Below are 21092 nucleotides of genomic sequence, written 5' to 3'. Positions count from 1 at the left end.
CTTCAATTGACTCTGAAGATATTTTTTCGGAAACTCTTCTTCATAGTTCCGAAATTGTTTTAAGACAAACTCAAGACTATATTAATAAAATATCCCAACAAATTTCGAGTATTATCAGTGGAAATAAAACTTCTGAAAGTACTAGTTTTTAAGCCGGAGAACTTAAAGTGGGTTTCTGAATTTGTCAATCCGTGAAACTTAAGTTACAAACTTCTGTAACTCTAGTAATCGGAATAATTTTCCAAATATTTTTCAGTTACATAGTTTATTAGGAAAATTCACGGGAAATGCAAAAATTGTAACTATTCAATTTAAGTACATGGAATGGATTAAAACCAACATTAACTAGGAAACACCGCCCAATGTTAACAACAACGGATACTAGCGACTAGAGCCATGAGCGCGAGCATGCTTCTGTACAACTATCCTAACGGTATAGTTGTCTGTAAGGGTGGAAGAGTTATGTCATCACCTAAATCTAGTAATACTGACGCGGTAAAAGCTGATGCTGTCACGAAGCACCACTTTTAATCTTGTGTACTCATTGTAGTTAGTAAGATATTTGTCGGCCATAGAGCACAAACTATGTCCATTATTTAATAAAAATTCTTTTTTTAAAACAGTGTTGTCGAATAAGTTGGCTCAGTTATTTTTTCCCGAATTTGTGAGTGTAAATCGGCGCAAACCGTTTATTTTAATAAACTTATAGATTTAACCTCTATGAAATATGCAAATAAAGTTGAAATCAAGAAAGATGACTGAAAAGTCTAAATAAAGAAATAATAAAAACGTAAGTGGAAAAAATGTCCAAGAAACAGCTGCAGAGCCTCACATAGACAGAACGCTCCTTCATCGCAAGCCTAGTAATTGCAGATGAAAGTTTCGCCTTCCAAATCTATAATTGTAAAAACTGCCAATGCACAATTTGTTTAAAAAACTGTAGGTATTGCAAAATATAAAAAATAAAATTAAAAACTATTATAAAACATTGAAAATAAACAATTTGTTTTAAAATAACTGTATTCCAATAAATAACCTAAATTAACCCTAAATGTAAGCACAGAAATTAGTAAGTTAATATAATTACAACGTATATTGGATTTTATTCAGTACTTCAAACAAACATCTTCATTTCTCTTGTTTCTAGTATAGTGATATTATGGATTTTCCTTATATACCCACAAGGTATTATATCCGTAGTAAAAACATTTTTTGCATTTAGTTAAGCCATTTAACACGAACAAAATCTAAAAAGTGTCGTTTATTGTATCGAAATTTAAAAAACAACCTTTAAAAACAAAATTCCTCCAAAATAATGAAGCCCAGTTTGCACGAAAGTATATTGGGATTATGGATTTTCCTTATTGTTAATATTATTATTATTCATATGTCAAACTATTGACTATAAAGATTCCCAATAAAAACACACATTCGAAATGCGCGCTTAAATTTGATCTTTTTCTAACCTTTATGGCACGCAACTATGACTTCTGTCTTTGTCTTTCGCGCAATACAAGTAAGAGATGTTTAACGATCTCCTTATTCAAGATCAGTTAAACGGCTATCGGAATATGTCATATGCGTTGTGATGTTGTGATTCAGTCTGAGGCTATTATTTTTATAATTGAACAAGTACAATCATCTGTATGGCAGAAGCCAAATCAAATGGGTAAACACAACACTGGCCAATTAAGAGAAATGACCAATCACCGAAACTGAAAAGTACGTGTGCAGTTTGCGAAAAACTACGCGATTCTGTTTGTTGTCCGGTTGTCTTATTTTATACCGTTTTAACATGCGCAAGTAACAGTTTCACCCTGATTGTTTTTTTACAATTATTGATAAGCAACTCGCTAGTGTACGATACACGCAATGAAAATAAGGAGTAAATTAGTTTTACGTTGTCCTGGCTGCAAGGTGTAATATTTCGGTAGTGAATAGTGGCGATATTATTGTTCAGTTACGATAAACATGGACGTTATTGGTGTAAAAATTAGGAAACGGCGTGAGACATTTTATAATAGTTGGGACATAATTAGAACTGCGTTCACATAAATCCAAGATCGAGGAATTGTTATTATTCATTGGAGGCATGAGCAGGTAAATAGTGCAATATTAGGACACTGTCAGTGGTTTATCTGCTCAGCAAACCTTTTCTAACGCGATTTGGACGACCATATTTTTACCAGTTTATTTATGGGTTGTTTTTGCATCGTGTTTATTAGTTGTGAGGTGTGGGGTATCCGTTGACATTTCGATGTTGATACATTTCTTGTTTTTTTTCGCCCTATTTCAGTCGATGTCTTTACATACGCTTATTGCGTATTTTCTAATTACGAATTTCTACAGAAACAGCCTTATTTTCCTTTTTTTTTTTTGAATAACAAAATCCCCACCGTAATCGTACTTCTCCAGAGGGAAAATAACAGCATTCCGACCGTAAAAAGGGTAACTCATGATTTTGCATTGTAATATTTTATATCCAATTATTACTTATCATCTCTCTCTTTAAACATGGCGCCAGTGATAAAGATGTTGCCAATTGCAAACGTCGGAGTATGTTGTTTTTCTGCCTGTTCACTGAATGGAGTGAGTCATGATGATATGAATGACGCGTTTTTTTTACGAGGTGGAAGGGGTAACGTAGTGTTTAACTATGCTGCCTTGTTCATGTAGTTAACATTAACAATTACTTTCTATAACTTTTACACAAAAAATAATAGTATCCACACATTTCTACACAAGAATTGTTTATTCACTTTTCTGTAAAGTGACAGGTTTCCGAGAAAAATACATTTATATGCACAGCCATTTGTTGACTTCGAAAAAAAAAATTATTTCACAAATATAATTTTTTTTTCAAAGTGCAATCAATAGCATTAACAAAAGTATTGTTTAGTATAATTTTTATTTTATAATATAATTGTATAATATATAATATTTATAATATAACTGCAAGTCCAGCGGGCGACCTTCTAGCTATTTAGCGATAAATCCCGCCATGGGGTAAAACTGCAAAAGATGCTAACATTGCTAACCCCTTAGGCGACTATAATATTTTCGTACAGATGGGAATGATGTTTCGCGCATACTCTTACATTTATAGACTAACCATTTTATTTATTTCTCCTCTTCTTTTTCTTTGACTAGGGCTGTGCCCTATTTAATCTAGCTAATAGTGCCTCTTGTGAGAGAGACGTCCAGTTCTCGCTATCGTTGTAAAGATCTGCCTGGTGGTCGTCTTGGGCCGGGGTTTTGTGTCCTCGCTTATTTTGCTAATCTTACTGGCCTTATCCTGTCCACATGGTCTCTCCAATCCATCTTTGATATCTTCTATATAGAGCTCTGTTCTAATAGATTCGCTACTTAGATTGACTCCTCATATATTCCTCATTTCTCTGGTTCGCAGCACTCTTGTTGTTGTTGGCTTGTGAGCACTTGTCTCTGTTTTGTATATTCTGACTTTACTTTCAGCTATATTTGTTCTTCCAGATCACGTGTTTCAGATATCCTCCCATGCGTGTCGCAACTTGTGTAATTGAATGTCATGACCTGTTCAATGATCCCATTTACAATTAACTTGCACTAGATCGGTTCTTTGCTATTTAACAAAGCTTGTGTCTTTTCAATGGAGATGATCATGTTATATCTCTTTGATGTTTCCTCGAGTTTATCTAATAGTCATTGCAGGTTTGCAGGTCATCTTCATTCTCTGCTACAAGAATTGCGTCGTTCCTATAGCAGAGAATCTTCAGAGAGCTATTTCCCATTCGATAACTGCCATTCATTAGTTTCACACTATTGGATATCATATCCATCACAAAGGCTTAAGCTGTTACCTTGTCTAATACCGCTCTTGTTAACATTTGTTAACATTGTTAACATTTTGGATTCAATATTATTTTTAACTAGAATGTTGTTCACGTCTTTGAGATTTATTCTATGGCATGCCTTCGTCAAATCTACAAAGCAGACGAACATGGATTTATTGACTTCTCAATTAGTTGCCTAAGAATAAATATGGCGTCCACTGTGGCTCAGTTTATTCTAAGACCTTGTTGCTCCTCAGAAATCTATAGGGACTATAGAGTCCCCGTAATCTTTTGCGTCAAGATGTAAATACCTTCAATGGAGAACACAATAGGGTTATTCTTCTATAGTTTTTAGGATCCTTTCTTGACCCTTTCTTGAATACGGGAATGGTTATGTTTGTTTTCCACTTAGAAGAGATCTGTGCTGTATTGATATTATTCCTCCATTTTGACGTTATTTATTAGTACTACTTCATCTAACTGTCCAGCAGATCCCATACCTTCTTTTGTCCGCCATATAGGTCGTTTTCCATATGTTTAGAAATTATTTCCCAATATTCCTGCTTCAGTTTGATTGCATTGGTTGTTCTATTTCTAGTCTTCTTGTAATTCTCATATTCAGCTGTATTTCGGTTATTAATATATCTTATACAAGCGGTTTTCTTTTCTTTTTTCAGATCCTTTATTTCATTTGTAAAGCAGGGTTTATTGTTTTTTCTTTCATTAGTGCCGATTGTTTTATAACTAGCCCTTCTATTCCGCTTTGTTATGTTCACTTTCAATTTTTCCCAGGCTTCTTCTACACTCTCTGTTTGTATAATAGGGCTTATTCCGAGTTTTTCTGCTAATAGGTTCTGATAGAGTGTTCTCGTGCTGTCGTTCTCAAGATATTCGATAAGGAATTTCGTTATGTAATTTGATGTCTTTTTCTTTTTGATTGTATACTTTTGCCTTGGCTTCCATAATAGCAGCCCGTGCTGTGCTCCCGTGTTTGCCGGCATAAGTATTCTCACATCAATTATCTGGCTGGGATGTACTGCTCTATTTGTGATGAGTATTTGCTTCTAGAATTTATACATGATATCGAGGATGGGTATATTAAAAAAAAACATCCGAAAGAAAACCATATCCCAATTGAAGAGTTCTTACATATTTTGAAAAAAACTTTCCAGGGTTTTTATTCTTGGGATATCTGAGAGACCACGCACTGTGCCCTCTGCTGAAACAAAGGGTACTATGATTATTGGTTCTCGTCTTAATCAACCCCGAAATCAAAAAAGATTCAGGCATTATATTCAATCCTTCTCAATATCAACTTTTGGAGTAAACTAAACAAACGAATTATTTTAACCCAAAAAATATGCTATTAACGTATGGCCCACTTTTCACCAGACACATATCATTGTAATTATCGAGCTAAGTTTTTCTTTAGAAGTTTCGGTTTCCTTTGTTAGCGTTTTTGCCACTTGTCTGTATTTTTTAAATTAATTCTCTGCCTGGTCTAAAGTCAGATAAAGGAACAATTAGGTATCCATATCCAGTTATCCTGACGGCGCCAGTTGGCACTGTGGTTTTAATTTCCACGTATTTCAGTGCCATCCTTCAAAATTTTGAACTATAACCCCACGTCAATAATAATTTTATCATTCTGTTTTTCAGTCAATTTATATCTAATGTGCTCATACCTTGTCTATGTTCTCGTTGTTTGTCTAGACAACTTAATTTAGTAACAATGTGTGGTTTAATTATACGCATCTTCTTGGTCATTGGTTCCTTGTTAAGGATGTTAAATATCGGTTTGTTGCCTGTATATGGTACGTTGGACCTTATTAAGTTTTGGTCTTTCACGAAAACTTGGACTGACGTTGAATTGTGAATGTCGCAGCAAGGAAAGTATTAAGATAAATTTGTTTGTTAAATGGTAATATTATACACGTATTTCCGTTACTATACATACATATACATTTCTGTCTTTTCCAGGAAATTAAGATAGCATGAATATTTTCTGGTTCCTGATTGTCGAAAGCTTAATTTTCCTATCATTTGTTGCCGGCGAGGAAAAATGCTTGAAACATCTTCCAGGTAAAATTGTGCGATATTTTATTATTTTATTTAAAAAAAAATAAAGGAATAAAACTTTGATTTCAGAGTTGTACGCATTTATCGCTCTTTTTATTGTTAATATTACGTTTAAACGTTTTAAAACTGCTTGAAAATAATTTTGAGTTGCGTTGTATAATTTTTAACTAGACATTGCATTTTATATAAATTTCAACCGGATAAAAATTTGAAAAGTAAATTTATAAAATGGGAAAAGTACAAATTGAGACAATTTTCTATGTCATTACCTACCGTTTTTGAAGATGTTATTTAAAATAGAAATAGAAAATTTTGAGATTAACTTGGACATATTATATAAAGAAACTAGTTTTTTTTTATGTAGGGCACATAGAATGGAAGTTGTTAATAATACTGTATTCAGACATAATCCTCCCCTATCTGGTTTGGTAGGGCCCACACGTAAAAATAACTTTTCCTTGCAGAAGTAAATCCGAAAAAATACTTTCACCTGGATGGAAGGTCTTTGGACATTGTGATAGAAATGTCCAATGAAAGGATTACCCATCAGTTGAGCACTTGGATTTTCTACATTTTTATTAAGGAAGTTATAGGATACTCCAAAGTACACATAAGCTCCAGATGGGACAATTTCGATATAGAAAGTGTAATGGAAAGGCTAATGGATCAAACAAATCCGTAAGTAATTTCTTAGTCTCAGAATGAAATTAGTAAAAGTATATTTATATCGCAGAGTTGCTAGTACAACAATAAATCTGGAAGTATGGATTCCGCCCGATTATGACACCTATGCTACGGAATTTGTTAAAGAATGTGGTAGCGTTTCCCCTCCAGGTCGTTTTGGTTGGTTCATTCCTATCGAGCACACGCAACCAATTAAAACTTACTATAATCCGACGGGGGAGGTAGATGTAAAATCTGTACACTGGAGATATTTTCGAGATAAGACTTTCGCACAAATTTTTAACATTGACCAGGATATTTTGGATAATATAGACGACCATAATCTTTCAAAGAAAGATGGACAGTTAGTAATATTGTAGTAAATTTTTCTTAGTGTTTCCAATGTTGCACGTTTTAGGTATGTGTGCAGCTATAACTTCTGCAGTAGGAGCATGTACACTCCGTCATTCTGTATGAAGAGTAAAACTCGGTGTGCAGTATTGTTAACTTCGTATTATAATGCAACAAGTTTTGTTATTAAACATATCATAGAGGATAAATTATATGTTAAAGTGCTGTTTTTGGGTGAAAACCTCAATGTAGTTGTGAGAAGCGTGAAGCAAATGATTAAAAATAGGAGAGATAAAAGTCTGGTAAGTATTACCCTAAAACATTTCTAATTTAAAGAATTCATAGGCTTTGCTGGTTGGGGTGTTATGAATCATGACATGTGATGGTCTTCCTTGAGCCTGAAAGCTTTACTTTTTTTCACAATTTTATCTTGGAAAATATTGATTATAAAAGTAAGTTAATACTATTAAAAGAAGGAATTTCGTAGTTCTATGTGACAAATATAAACTATTCAAAATTGTAAAATTTAAATCCTCTTTGAAGTGCGCGCTTTCATTGGCTGTGACTGGAAGACATTAGACAACGGCAGCATGTGCGTCTTGGTGGTTTTGATTTTAATTTTAGTCTTGATCTTGTCGCTTGCTTTTGTTATCTTGTGTTTAGCATCAAAAAGAAAATTTGAAAATGACCGAAACTTATTTTTTAAAAGGTTGATCTGATAATTTACCTTTTGGTGGATAAGTTTATGGTGACATCTTATATACACAAACCCACCCGAAAATTTGTGTTTTGCTGAAGTTCGCGGTGTTAAAGCTAAAACTTAAATGGTATATCAAATAAAGTGTAAAGTATTCAACAAAAAAAAAACAAAAATATTTTTTTGAAACTAGTGGAAACCTATAATACTGATTTTAAAGTATATTAACATTGACAAAGTGTTCTTTATTATATAAAGATCAGGAAGCCATTCCTATGGAGACTGTAATAGAATGCAATAGAATAGTTTGCACGGTTAAGACTAATATGACACTTGAACATAATGTTAACAAAAAAAAGACGGCTTTTATTTTCTGGTAGACGAATAAAAAGTTGATCTGGCGTTTTACGGGTTATACTCAAACACGATGGGCTATTTGCAATATTGTTTTTGTGTTACTTCCATTATTATCATGTAAAGCACACTAAGCACATATTCAAATTAGCGTAGAGTAAATACAAACACACCTTTACATGAACCAAAAATAAATGTAAGTAATATGAGTCTCCGCCTATAACCTGAGAATAACACTATAACATCTCGCCGTATCGAGGGAAAAGCAGCGGTATGGCGTCACGATCATTCCCGCGCGTTTGATGTTTTGAGTTTTGATATTTCATAAACAAATGTATTAAAGGATTTTAAAAAAATGTTTAAGTTCCCTATTGTCTTTAAGTTATACAGGTTTTACAAAAATTACGAAAATATGTTTTAATAAGTCATACTTTTAGACAATACATACTAAAATCTGTACCAAGACAATATACGTATAAGAAAGAATGTCTAAATATCAATACACTTATTATTGATAGTATTACTACTTTTTCATTATTTTCAATATATACTTCTGGGCATAAATAATAAACTTCTATAATTGTGGAAATGAAATTTGTATTTTCTATTTGGTCCAGTTGAATTTATCGCTCCTCCATCAAATCCTATCCTCACATAAAGTACATTATTTTGTGTGTGAGGTGGATGGGTGATGGAGGGGTCCTTCATCGTCTTCGGCGTTGGGTCTGATACTGTGTTAGGTACGCTAAATCACACGTTAATGTTGTTTTTTCTTTTTTTGATAATTGTATTTCTGATGTTTCATAATGCTCCTAATATTAATTTTCAGGTTGTTCTCGGTTGGACTCCGAGCGATGTGATCCTACACGAAAAAGATTACATTAGTGTGTCATTCGAAAATTGCGAGAGAATGAATTTTACGCATAACGAATCCGTTGGCTACAGATATGAGATGCACCGTTTGGTCAAAGTGGCCTGGAGCAAAGTTGAGCAATTTGCCAAACCATTATACGACGCTTTACGTAGTTTCAAATTTCAAGAGAACGACTATGATTTTCTCTTGGACTTGTACAAGAAAAATCAATTGGCGGTGGAAAATAAAACTATATCTCTAAAGGACATCGCCTGCGAATGGATGGATAAACGGAACGGCACTTGGACGAAATGGAAACAAAGCACGGAAAGTCTTATTTATATAGGCGGCATATTTCCATTATCAAGTTCGTCCTACACCGGTACCGGAATCGTTAAAGCGGCGTTAATGGCCATGAACGCAATAAATATGAACAAAACGCTCCTTTCCGACTACAAATTAACGATTCTAGTGACGGACGGCATGTGCCGCGCCGACAATGTTATGAAAAATTTCATCGATTTTATCGTTGATCAAAATTATTACAACAACTTGGTGGGTGTTCTCGGTCCCGCATGTTCTGATACCGTTGAACCGCTGGCTGGTGTGTCCAGGCATTATCACATAATGGTGATTTCGTACAGTGCCGAGGGTTCCAGCTTTTCAGATAGGGGGAAGTATCCATATTTTTTTCGAACAATAGGTAAGTATTCAAAGAATACTTGTTTGCACTTGATAATGGATTTCTGACATCAATTTTTATGGAGTTCCGCATTAAAAAACACTTATTTTATATTTGCTCGCTTAACTGTTAAGATCGGTATGAGAGTATACTTTCAATGTTGTCGCATTATTCGACGTAAAACATTTATGATCAACAATATTTAACCACAGATTTTTCTAACCTATAATTGAATATTGTTATTCGTCGAAAGGTGTTAACATCGAATGACCATTAAGGGCAACCGACGCTGGTATTTACCAAACTGCATTTAAGGGAGGGGATGTCTGTTTATTTTGGTAATTTTAAAATCACTTCATCAAATGGGCCTTTAACGTCATCCTTACATGAAGCTGTATTAATTGAGCGTTTTGACTTAAATTTATAAACCACTTTAATGCAATTTAAGTAGACAGTTACAGTATGCTATAATAAAAATTTCAATTGGAACCGACGGACAGAAATTTTAAATTCTCGTTCATCAAACAAATTTATCAAGCACATACAACTGCAAAAGAAAAATTGAAAGTTCAATATAAATTAATACCATAAAACAGCTGATATTGCTAGCACTGATGAAGTTCAAAGTTTGTGAAAGTGGTTCTCTTTTCTTAAGCGTTAAGTTACGTCAAATACTTAAATGACATGTATAAACATCTAATGATATTTGTCTGTTTGGTTTAAATTTCTTAAATCTTGCGTTAAATATAAGTTACATTAAAAGTTAAATGTCGCAATACTATATTAGTATATTACTATAGTACAACTAGTATTTGCTTGTTATATTCAAACTTACCTTACATTTAACCTCAAAGTTTATATAAGAATGTTTTTTTATATTTTCAGTTTCAAATTTTATGTACAATTTATTGTGTAATTTACTAACAAAAAGAGACTCTTGCAAAACCAAAAACGAAATATGAAAAATGAAAAAAACGATAAAAAGCAGTTGCAAACTCCACACCACTTTGCTCATATGCTGGATAAAATATGTTCTCAAAACTGATCATAAATTAAATTTTAAATAAAGTAAATTTTAATCGCTGTCGCGCCTTTGGCAGTAAATAGGCAAAAAAACCTATTTCAGAGTCAGCGGCATGTTTTGATGCTTATTTTTTCTCTCAAGCGATTATTAGATTCCTTATTTTTAATTTAAATTGAATTTTTGTGCGTATGCGCAGGACATGGACTGCAGCGCTTCCGCGGCTTAACATAAAAAACGCTATTTTATTGTATTACCGACTAATCAAAGCAATTAACAGAATACTGCTTAATTTTTTGTAACCTTTGTGTTTGTCTATTATTGCGTTTCTTGTTTATTAACTAGAATTGTTTAGGAGAAAATCAACATTACAACCACGTTTACCTCGCGCTTTTTAAAAAATGGAGATGGAAACGAATCGCGGCCCTTACAGAAGATGGCCAAAAATATACGGAGTACATCTCCTTGTTGCAAGATGAACTTGAACAGGATCACATAGCATTTATAGCCAACAAGAAGTTTCCTAGGGAAAGAGCCGAGTCAGAGCCTATGACACGGGTAAGTGGTTTTCTGGTACCCTAGATACTTTTGAAACAAACAATTATACATACAAAGGCCCTATTGCTAGGTATAATATTCAATTTGTTTCTCCGTTTTATTAGATAAATGTTTGGATTTCGGGTCATTACACAGAGTATTCATTTACAGAACTGTTACTCATTACTATTCTTAAAACCATATTTAACGTGCATATGTACTTTTCGACATTTATGAAAATCAAATCTTATTCATTTAGATCATAAAAAAGGAAACTAACGGTGATATTACAGGTGTCCAGAAGAAAAGTGGTATCCATTGTTTTCAAGTTACACCAGTACCCTGGTTCCAAATCTAATTTATTCAATAAATAAGCCCGCAAATAAATAATATAAGTAAAATATGAATAAGATCTGAATTCCATATAGATTTTTCCTTTTTTACTTTGAACAGATCATTTTTGGTTAGTTTATTTTGAACAAAACATTTTTAGCAGCCTAAACAAAAGAATTTCTCTGCTAATACTCATGAATAACTGTATTATAAAAGGTAAATGACCAGCTATTGCAACAGGTTTTCCATTTCTATCATGATTATTCAAATTTTTTTCTATTACTTAAGACAAATCTCTATTTAAAAATTTAAAAATGTTTTATGTTTTCTCTTTTTTTTTGCATATTGTGGATGTTTGAACGTAGGTTTATATTATCCTATTCCTTGAGTGTTGTGGAGCCTTAAATAAATAAGTAAATAAATACAATAGACGAAAAGTATTATCCCTCTATAAGAGTCTAACAAGTGCGACAAAGATACACCGAAATTTATAAAAATGGATGCAGTGTGGAAAGTTCTACGCTATTATCAAATGTCTTGCAGTTGCAGTTAAGATGGTCTAGGTGGTTCGACAATATAACAGGATTGGACGATACATAACCTTTCTCTTTAATTGCAAAGAGTGTTGCTATCTCTTTGTTACAATCGATATTTTGCCTATGAGTAGATAATATTTTCGCTTTTGATATCAATGTAATTAATGTGTTATATTGTTAGTATTTGGAAGATTTGAAAAACAAACGAGCTCGTATTATCATAGCTGACGTTGTTGACGATGATGCGCGTGAAGTTATGTGCGAAGCTTATAAACTTAAAATGACAGCATCAGATGGCTATGTTTGGTTTCTACCAATGTGGCTAAATCGCACCTGGTATAATACGGATTACTTTAATGCGGTACTCAACGAAGGTGTTAAGTGCACCACCGAGGAAATGATTAAGGTATCAGTTTGGTTAGTTTTGATGGCTTGCGTTTGATCAGTTTCAATTCGTAGGCCATTAATGGATACTTTTCCATGACTCACGCATATTATGCACCAGATAATGCAACCATGCAAGAAGGAAAATCTGTTGGAGAGTGGAAGGCAGAATATCAAAAATATGCTCAGAATCAAACATCTGACTATGGAGGATTTGCTTATGACGCAGTATGGGTATACGCTTTAGCGTTGGACAAATTAGCAAAAACAGATCCGGAAGCTTTGTCTGATATGCATTCGGAAAGCACTACAGAGTAAGCATAAGAAGTTACCATGCAATCAATGTCATGAAAATATGTTGTTTTTTTTTTTCAGTAAGCTGGTGAAGTTGGTTGAAGGTACAGACTTTTATGGAGTATCAGGGAGAATAAAATTTAGAGGTGGTCCTTCAAGATTTTCGGTTATCAACATTTTGGAGTGGTATAATAACACTATCAATCTCATAGGGGAATTTTACCCTAATCTAACCAATGACAAATCGGAAATTTCAGGCGGTGAACTTATTTTAAATAACTCAGCTGTAAAATGGTTCACGGAAAATGGTAAAAATACTTTTATTTTTTTTTATTTTAACTTATAAGAATCCCCAACTAAACTTTTAATGCATTGAGCTTTCATGTTTTAAATTTGACTTGACAAGTTTAATTTTTGCCTCGCTGACTTGTGTGGTCTTTCCTTAGACTTGCGACCAATAGATCTAGCATCTTTTGAATATCGTCTGAATCTGGTAGTGGTTTACCTAAAACATTTTACTTAAAATCATGCATATCAGATAATTCTGGAAAAATGTAAAGAACAGTCAGCAGATTACATAAAGCGCTAGAATATTCATTAATAAACTTTATAACCTTTTTTATATATTATTTATTAATTATGTCATTTGCTTACCTCTTTTTCTTTCTTTTCTATAAAATAATTTTATTGTTTGTAAGCTTCCTTTAAAATACAAATTATAAATGAAATACTATACTGATATCCATTCTTTATTGATAGTTTCATATTTATGGTAATTAGGCTAATATTTAATCTATTAGTTTCATATAAAAGCTCGAAATTTATTCCGCCGAATGCCAAAATAACTCCATCACAATGTTGAACTATAGTATCCTCATATCCAAACAATGCACCAAACTTGTTGCAAGTGGTTCTGCGGCAACACACGCTTACGCTATACTATCGGAAATAAATTATTTTGTCTGACCCATGGTAATTCACGTTATCCACCTTTATATACTGCTTTTACCCTCCCCTACTCCCTACCACTTCTATTCATGTGTTTAGCATAGTGCATAACAGAAAACAAACAAGGCTACTCACACTGACAAGTGGCACATATTCTATCATACAACTACTCGAACTTTCTATGAGGGCACATTCTTCGCTATAAAAATCTGTATCTTTCTGTTATTCTGTTCACCAAACCATTCAAAACTAATCATTTCCTAAACAAAATAATAATTACACAAATTTTGTCACAAATTAGGGCTCACTACAATTTCTCTATGTAAAATTATTGTAAATCTTTTCTTACTTTTTCCGTTATTGTTAAAATAACATCATACCTTGCATTTTTTAAATTTTAGGTCAACCGCCAGACGACGGTACGCTGCCGCCCCCGATCTGTGCAATCGAAAGTTTCGCTAAAGCGTTTAACGTTGAATGTCAAACTGCTGTTATTATATTGAACGTTATAGTAGCGGCATTTTTGATTCTAGTTGTTTGTAGCGTTTGTGTTTATCTTAAGCTGAAGTATGACCAAAAGGTTAAGAAACAAAAGGAATACATGGAAAGTTTGGGAATATACGGCAAAAAAGTTCCTGCGAATTTGGACGATTTTGAGGTTCCGAGAGAACATGTCACGATTAATCGGAAACTGGGTAAGAAATAACTGGTGTTTTATTTGTTTATAATTTATTTCTAATTTGTCATATTATTAGGCTTTATTTTGAATTGACAAATTTATTGGTTGACGTTTTGGTCTTATATTGAATATTTCTAAAATATAAATATTTATATTCGATATTTTTAATACTTCGAACACCGCTCTAAATAATGTTTACGAGAAACGGTTGGTAAGTCTTTATACCTGCCAACTCGACTTGCAGCAAGTTGTTGGTTCTCACCTGGAGCCTTGGGAGTTGTTATTGCGTTTGTTGTCCGATTTTAACGACTGACTTCAATCTGATCAGCCGTCTAGGTAAAGACAGACGCGAGTTCATTGAATTAATGAAAAAAAAAAATTGCAACGAGCGGACAGGTAGTTGAAAAAAGAATAACTTTATGCAATGAGCGGATTTTCTCAGAACGAAGAGAGCAAGCGAAACAAAAGAGTTTCCCGACGTGTGTCACACAATATTGTTTTAAATTCTAATATAATTAACATCTGACATCATACAAAGAGTACGGCATTGGCAACAGGATGTAAATATGATTTTTGTAGATTTTGAATTCTTTACCACACATTTCGAAAATAAACTTTTATTAATTATTTAATTTTTTAATAAAAAAAAGTCTTGTGTATTTGTGTTACGTTTACGTTAATTCCAACTTAGCCTATTTCTTAATTTGTGGTAAAAGAAATAAAATTCTCTATTTTCGCCGTCTCTACAAGCGAACTATGGAGCGCCAATCGATTTCATTCAATATGGAAAACAAAACAACTAGGTGATGCAGAGCCGTTACCCCACAATTTCGCGCCAGTCTGGAAAAATTAATAGTGACAGTGTTGCCACGTAACGAAGGCGCAAAAGACGCCTGGAAATCGACGAGCTGAAAGTAGAATATATCTTGTAAAATATACAGAGACTGGATCTCGCCCCTCTACAAGAAAATTCAGTTTACTATGATCGTAGCGACCTTCTGAAAATTTTAATTTGGACTACTTAGATCGTGTATATACCGTTTCTATTGCGCTGCATCCGGGCGAAATTGTAAAACCGACCAAAGGAGTATATATTTTTTTATTTTAAACATTGTCTGTTTTTGAGGTCCTTATTTATTTATTTTTTTATAGAAATAATTGAAGGTTTACTGATAATATCACTATTCATTCAGGGGTGGTAATTCACCAAAAACAAATTGATCTTACATTTTTAGTTCATTATATCTGCAACTTAGCTGAATTAGTACAATGTACAATAAAAGAGTATTTTATCGGAAAAAAATGAAACAAAGCATATTCATTCATTTTATAAATATTAACGACTCCAATGTTTCATTATCATGAAATTTATTTAAAAATGTTACGAATGTGGGTTTTTGACAAATTTTGTATATTTATGACTGGGGCTCCACTTCTCTCCAAAATTTAGAGCGCTAGAAAAGTTGACAGAGAAATTTTGACTGCACTTTATGTGAGCACATAGAGTAATTTACTTAATTTTCAGGTGAAGGATTCTTTGGCAAAGTGTATGGCGGTGAATTACGGGTAGGTGGCGGGCTAGTACCCGTCGCGGTTAAAACTCTAAAATTAAGCGCCTGCACTGAGGATCAAATTGATTTCTTATCCGAAGCTGACAACATGAAACGATTCGAGCATCCGAACATTGTAAGACTGTTGGGCGTGGTGACGAAAGAGCGCCCTATCTACACGTTAATGGAGTGTATGTTGTATGGCGATCTGAAAACGTTTTTACTTGCTCGTAGACATTTAGTTAGCCAAAGTATCGCCGACGACGAAGACGTCTCACCCAAAAGACTGACTTGTATGGCCTTGGACATAGCTAGAGGTCTTAGTTTCCTTGCTGACCAAAAATTCGTACATAGAGATATCGCGTGTCGGAATTGTCTCATAAATGCACAAAAAGTAGTAAAGATTGGCGATTTCGGAATGACGCGGCCAATAAATGACTACGACTGTTATGGTTTCAAGGATAACGGTAGAAGGAGGGTTTTGCCCGTACGTTGGATGCCACCGGAAAGTATCGTGAACGGAATATATTCGCCTGCGTCCGATGTTTGGAGCTACGGCGTAACCCTCTACGAAATCGTCACATTCGGCTGCACGCCGTTTTATGATAAGACCAACGTCGAAGTGATCCATTTTATCAAGGCGGGACACATTTTAGAGATCCCCAAGGGAGTGAAGCCAATGCTGTAAGTTGACGTCTTTTCCTAATTAATGAAATCCTATATTTACCTATTAAATAAGGGACAATTAAGGGTGTTCTTACACAATCTAAATTTTTGGCACAAAAAATAGATATGCTTCATACAAAACAACATCTGTTGCACAACAACTGAAAAATTGGTTGTGAAAATCTTCTAGTTCTTGTTTCACTAAAGCTTAATTAATTATATTACTATCTCTATTATTAAGAATGACCTGTCATTCAATTTTCAAACGTCCATGCCTCATCACTAAAAACCAGTTGGTCTTCTGCCTTTTCTTGTAAAATTTAATTCTCTTAAAAGTAATATATGGTAGCTCTTATCTTCGCGTTAGAGCTGAAAATATCAGAATTATCAAGGTACAAAATCCTTGCATCGAATATTTAATTGTTGAAGAAAATAGCAAAAAGCTATGATTGACAATAATTATGAAACTCAATGGTGTATATTCGTTTATTTACGTGACTGTCTTATTATTTCTTATGTAACATTCATAAAAATATAAGCACTGTAAGGAGTCATTTTTTCTTTTAAAAAAAGTTTGTGATAACTAAATGTCAAATAAAAATTGTGTATTTCTGTCCAGGCCACAATTTTATTAGTTCTTTTTTTTTTCAATTTTTATATTGAATTTAAGTAATTAATGTTGAAAAAAAACTTAGTTGGAACAGGATATTATATAGGTTTAGTTTATAGATTTAAAATAAAATACACGAGTTGTTGCAGAAAGTTGGACATAATTTCTAAACTATCAACTTTTATAATAAAAGCTATATAAATATGAAATGATACAGAATTAAATCCCAGACCCAATAAAAGTAGGAAAAACGTTTTTTCGATAGTCAATAATTTAGCCAAAGATATTAGAAAGCATTAGACCCATAATGAAAATTACCAATTTTAGTTGTAATAAAAGTGTAAAAAAACGCATTTTTCAAAATACCTGTTTTTCCGTCAAAAAATGGAAAAGTTCATTTTTCTCAAATACTTCTCAAAATTTCGTATGCGATGTAATGACGAAAAATACTCAAAATCAAACGAATAATATTTTCAAATATTCATCGCATTCCGTTTAAAAAAATAAAGTTGGTTACTGCCCGGGCACAATATATACATAAAAATACTATAAATAAAATATATATTTAGGAACTAACACTTTTTGTATTTACTTTTTTTCCTCATTGTCATACTTATTGAGATAAGGTTAGGAGCATCTTAAATGAACCACCCTGTATACATTTATAAAAAGAGAAACTAATTGCAGGCTTGATCAAAAGAGATTAGTCATCATCATTTGGTAAATATATTTTTGTTTACATTTTTGAAGCGAAGTCTAGTTTTGCACCAATGTATACAAATCAATCAAAAAGTTCTAGTGACATTAAACAACCGACAGTTCGTCAATTCAGTTTATTATTTTTACCGTAGTAAGTTCCCAAAATATGCCCAGATCTGGTTAAATGTTCTGAGAAAACGAGTTAAGTGTTTTAGTGTTCTAGGAAAATATTGTCCTCTGGTCTGAGGCGCATCAATTTTTATCCTCCTTTATCCACTTTTTATCTAATAGCTGTCAACCTAAACTTCTATTTTACTTTGTATAATTTCGAAATTTAGGTATATTTTTATACTCAGTTGAGAGTGTGTAATTAAGGATATTTTTGTTTTGCTTAATTATGGTCTTTTAACGTATTCTTCTTTTCTCGTAGCGAAGCCCTGATGAAAAATTGTTGGAAGCAAGACCCAAAACAACGCACCACTGCCTCGCAGGTTGTTGAATTCTTAGCAAATAACCCAAGACTGCTTTCTCCATGTATGGATATTCCCCTGATGTCCTTAGAATTAGAAGAGATGATACACCAGGAGAACAACATACCGATGGAGATCCGACAACGGTCGGTCTCTCCAAATTTCAATTCACCCAAAGCTCAAATAACGCACAGTCAAAACAATATCTATAATGATAAATTGCCGCCAATTTGTCACGAAGAAGACTTATCCGTAAGTATACCTTTAGAGAATTACTGCCCTAAGATGCCTCTATTAGGCACTGGGAAGTCGACTAGTAGTTTAATTAGTTTTGGAAAATTCCAAATGCAAAGCTGTAGGAGGGACTCGGATCGTCAAGATGAAGACGAGGAGTTTAGCGCAAACAGTCCTCTTAACGGCTACATAAGTAGTAAACTTTAACTATGTATAAAACGAAATTGTTAGCAAAATGTGCTGTTGAAAAGTAACAAAATGTTGTTAGTCTATTTGAATAGATATAGATATCTATTTTTGATAATCTGTATGTTTCATTACTATTAGCCCAATGTAATCTTGCAAGTCGAATAATATCACAACTACTTAATTTTTGATATAGTGGCATCACTTTGTAAATAATTAGTTTTAAAAATCTAGTCAATCACGTGTAGTGTAACTTCATAATAAACTCAATAAAGTGGTTTTAATCATAACAAATACATCACTGCTGTACAGAGTGTTTGCTAAGTGAGTACTACTAATTTAAAAAGGCAATCGCTAGAGAAATGCGTCTTTTACACAACGACCTTTTTTTTTTTGTACTTACTTGGGAAATGTCCTATATCTTTAAGTGGGTAATAACCTTGACTGAAGACTTGTTATGAATATATCTGTTTTATATATAAATGGAGGAATGTTCCCAATTGTAGTGGTGTATGTCTCTTGTGTTTTCTGGTCACTGATTTTCAAATTGTGGATAACGTGTAATGCAATGCAATTAAGGTGTAATTTCTTTTATAATAGGGTCAGAAAAAAATTGAAAAATATTTTTACGATTTTCATTTTCTCCATATATCCGAAACCAGTCGGAATTTTCTTATTTTCCAAACAGCTGTTGATTGCGTATCATAATGCAGAAGCTTTCCCGCTATCTAACTAACTTCTTATCTCGTATTTGTGTAACCCCTGATATAGATCTTACAAAAATTTACGTGCTGTATGCAGTAAGAGATATAATTTTTGAAGTTGTTACTTGCCAAATATTGGGTCTCCACCTCGGTTGGGTTATGCCAGGAGCATTCCATGCAATCCATCATTTTGTAACAATTTCAGTAAAAATAGTTGCTTGCGGTCAAAGGTTAAAATATTTTTTCACTTCAACGTTCGGTTATTGTTTATTTCCAAAAAAGTAGCCTCACAAATTGCGACAGTATAAACTTTTTAAAGAATTACCGTGCAAGAAACTTAATTTAGCAATTTGAAATGGTATAAACGCTTTTGCAGTGAAGGTTAGAAGTTGACCAGCTGGATGAAATTGTATTGATATAGATGTATGTTTTATATGTGATACAGATGTAAAGAAACCTCACCTCCCATTTCTCTTTTTTTATTTTTAGATATTCATTAATGATTCATGAGATATTTAGGATTAAAGAGATCCGATTTAAGTTTACCTAATTCTTTAATAATTATGTTATGGACTTCCCGACCTATACACAATATGGTCAAGTACATAATTGTAAATATTTGTCACACTATTAACTCATTGACAGAGCAATGGTAAAGTAAATTTTTAGAAACTTCATTTAGTACAATTGCAGCTATATTAAATAAGTAAACAATGAAATGTTAGCTGACTGTTGTGCTCATAGTTTCTTGAAAGATGGAGTTAACTTTCAAAACTGCTGCATTATTCTGGTTTAATAATAGCGTTTGAGGAAAGTGGTTGATTTATGGGGAGGGTACAATTACACTAGGAAATAATTGCATAAATAAGAAACGATTTTTTACGTTAGTTTCTTTGTGTGTTTGCAACATTAGCGCAGGTCTGCCCTAAGCCGATTTAAAAGTTTTATAAATCATTTCACCAACCAGTCGTTTTTGTTGATTAGAAATTTTCGTTTTAAGACAGCTGCCACAGGGCATTTACCTTAATAGCTTCAAAGAGAATTTGAAATAATGCAATAATAATACAAATAACATAAGGTAAATAACCTTACTTGACCAACTAATAATTATTAGAAGTCGTAGGTGGAATGTTGACCATAAGGTCAAATTAGTTGAAGGATGATAAATTCACATGAACTTCAAAATGTTTTTAGTTTTGCTTTATAATGCAAAATTTTTCCGACAGGCATATTAATCGTTTTTTATTCATATCTTGTAGCATGTATGTGCATATATTTCTTTTCGATATTGATCATTTCTATTCAAGGGGTTCCCGGAGATTCAAATCTCAAATACCATGACTATTATGTTCCTGCTAATATTAATAATCTGGAAGACTACTACTTCAAATGTTGCGTGCTATTTTCCAGACCTTTATAATAATTATTAATGTATGGAGATTCATTCTTATGTATGCATATGAGAATTGTAATATGTATATTTTGTATTAGTAGAATAAGTACAAACAATAAATTTTGTACGTTTTCACCTTTTATTTCCTAGTTGATTAGTTTACTTTAAAATGTTGTGAGTATAGATGTCCTGAGTGCTAAACATAAATTTTGTACCTGAATTTTTGTATAGGTAGTATATTTATGTATGTTCAAAAGTCTTTTAAGTTAAGTTATCTGAGTTTAAATAAAATAATTACTTTTTGTTAATCGTTTCAGTTTTCATCGGTGTAAGCAGTCAAACTCAATAAAACGACGC

General features: G+C 33.0%; 1 protein-coding gene across 7 annotated transcripts; it reads left to right on the top strand.

Moving 5' to 3' along the window:
- The first annotated feature begins 1590 nt into the window (after nt 1-1590).
- On the top strand, nt 1591-21091 carry LOC132696946 (receptor-type guanylate cyclase gcy-13-like). Of its 7 annotated transcripts, none has more exons than XM_060662115.1 (14): nt 1595-2100; nt 5793-5894; nt 6356-6569; nt 6625-6918; nt 6973-7207; nt 8786-9512; nt 10868-11070; nt 12100-12324; nt 12378-12616; nt 12678-12904; nt 13946-14239; nt 15749-16457; nt 18179-18470; nt 21053-21091. In XM_060662115.1, the coding sequence occupies exons 2-14, from the start codon at nt 5807-5809 to the stop codon at nt 21065-21067; spliced, it is 3762 nt and encodes a 1253-aa protein (XP_060518098.1). In that variant the 5' UTR covers nt 1595-2100; nt 5793-5806; the 3' UTR covers nt 21068-21091. The 7 variants fall into 7 exon arrangements, with proteins under 7 accessions (XP_060518096.1, XP_060518098.1, XP_060518099.1 ...); XM_060662116.1 differs by lacking the exon at nt 21053-21091 and adding an exon at nt 18572-20875; XM_060662114.1 differs by lacking the exon at nt 21053-21091 and adding an exon at nt 18548-20875.
- The last annotated feature ends 1 nt before the right edge of the window (nt 21092 follows it).

Source organism: Cylas formicarius, unplaced genomic scaffold, assembly GCF_029955315.1.
Source record: "Cylas formicarius isolate icCylForm1 unplaced genomic scaffold, icCylForm1.1 PGA_scaffold_1__22_contigs__length_36826433, whole genome shotgun sequence".
In the NCBI taxonomy this organism is placed as follows: Eukaryota; Metazoa; Arthropoda; class Insecta; order Coleoptera; family Brentidae; genus Cylas; species Cylas formicarius.
Note: the sequence above shows the minus strand (reverse complement) of the source record. Positions and strands in the feature narration are given on the sequence as shown.

What these genes read in the sequence shown, in the direction of transcription:
- LOC132696946 (XM_060662113.1), top strand. Translation starts at nt 5,807, where the DNA reads ATGAATATTTTCTGGTTCCTGATTGTCGAAAGCTTAATTTTCCTATCA. An exon ending in AGTCAGAGCCTATGACACGG is followed by an intron (nt 11,071 to 12,099) that starts GTAAGTGGTTTT and finishes TTATATTGTTAG; the next exon opens with TATTTGGAAGATTTGAAAAA. An exon ending in CCACCGAGGAAATGATTAAG is followed by an intron (nt 12,325 to 12,377) that starts GTATCAGTTTGG and finishes TTCAATTCGTAG; the next exon opens with GCCATTAATGGATACTTTTC.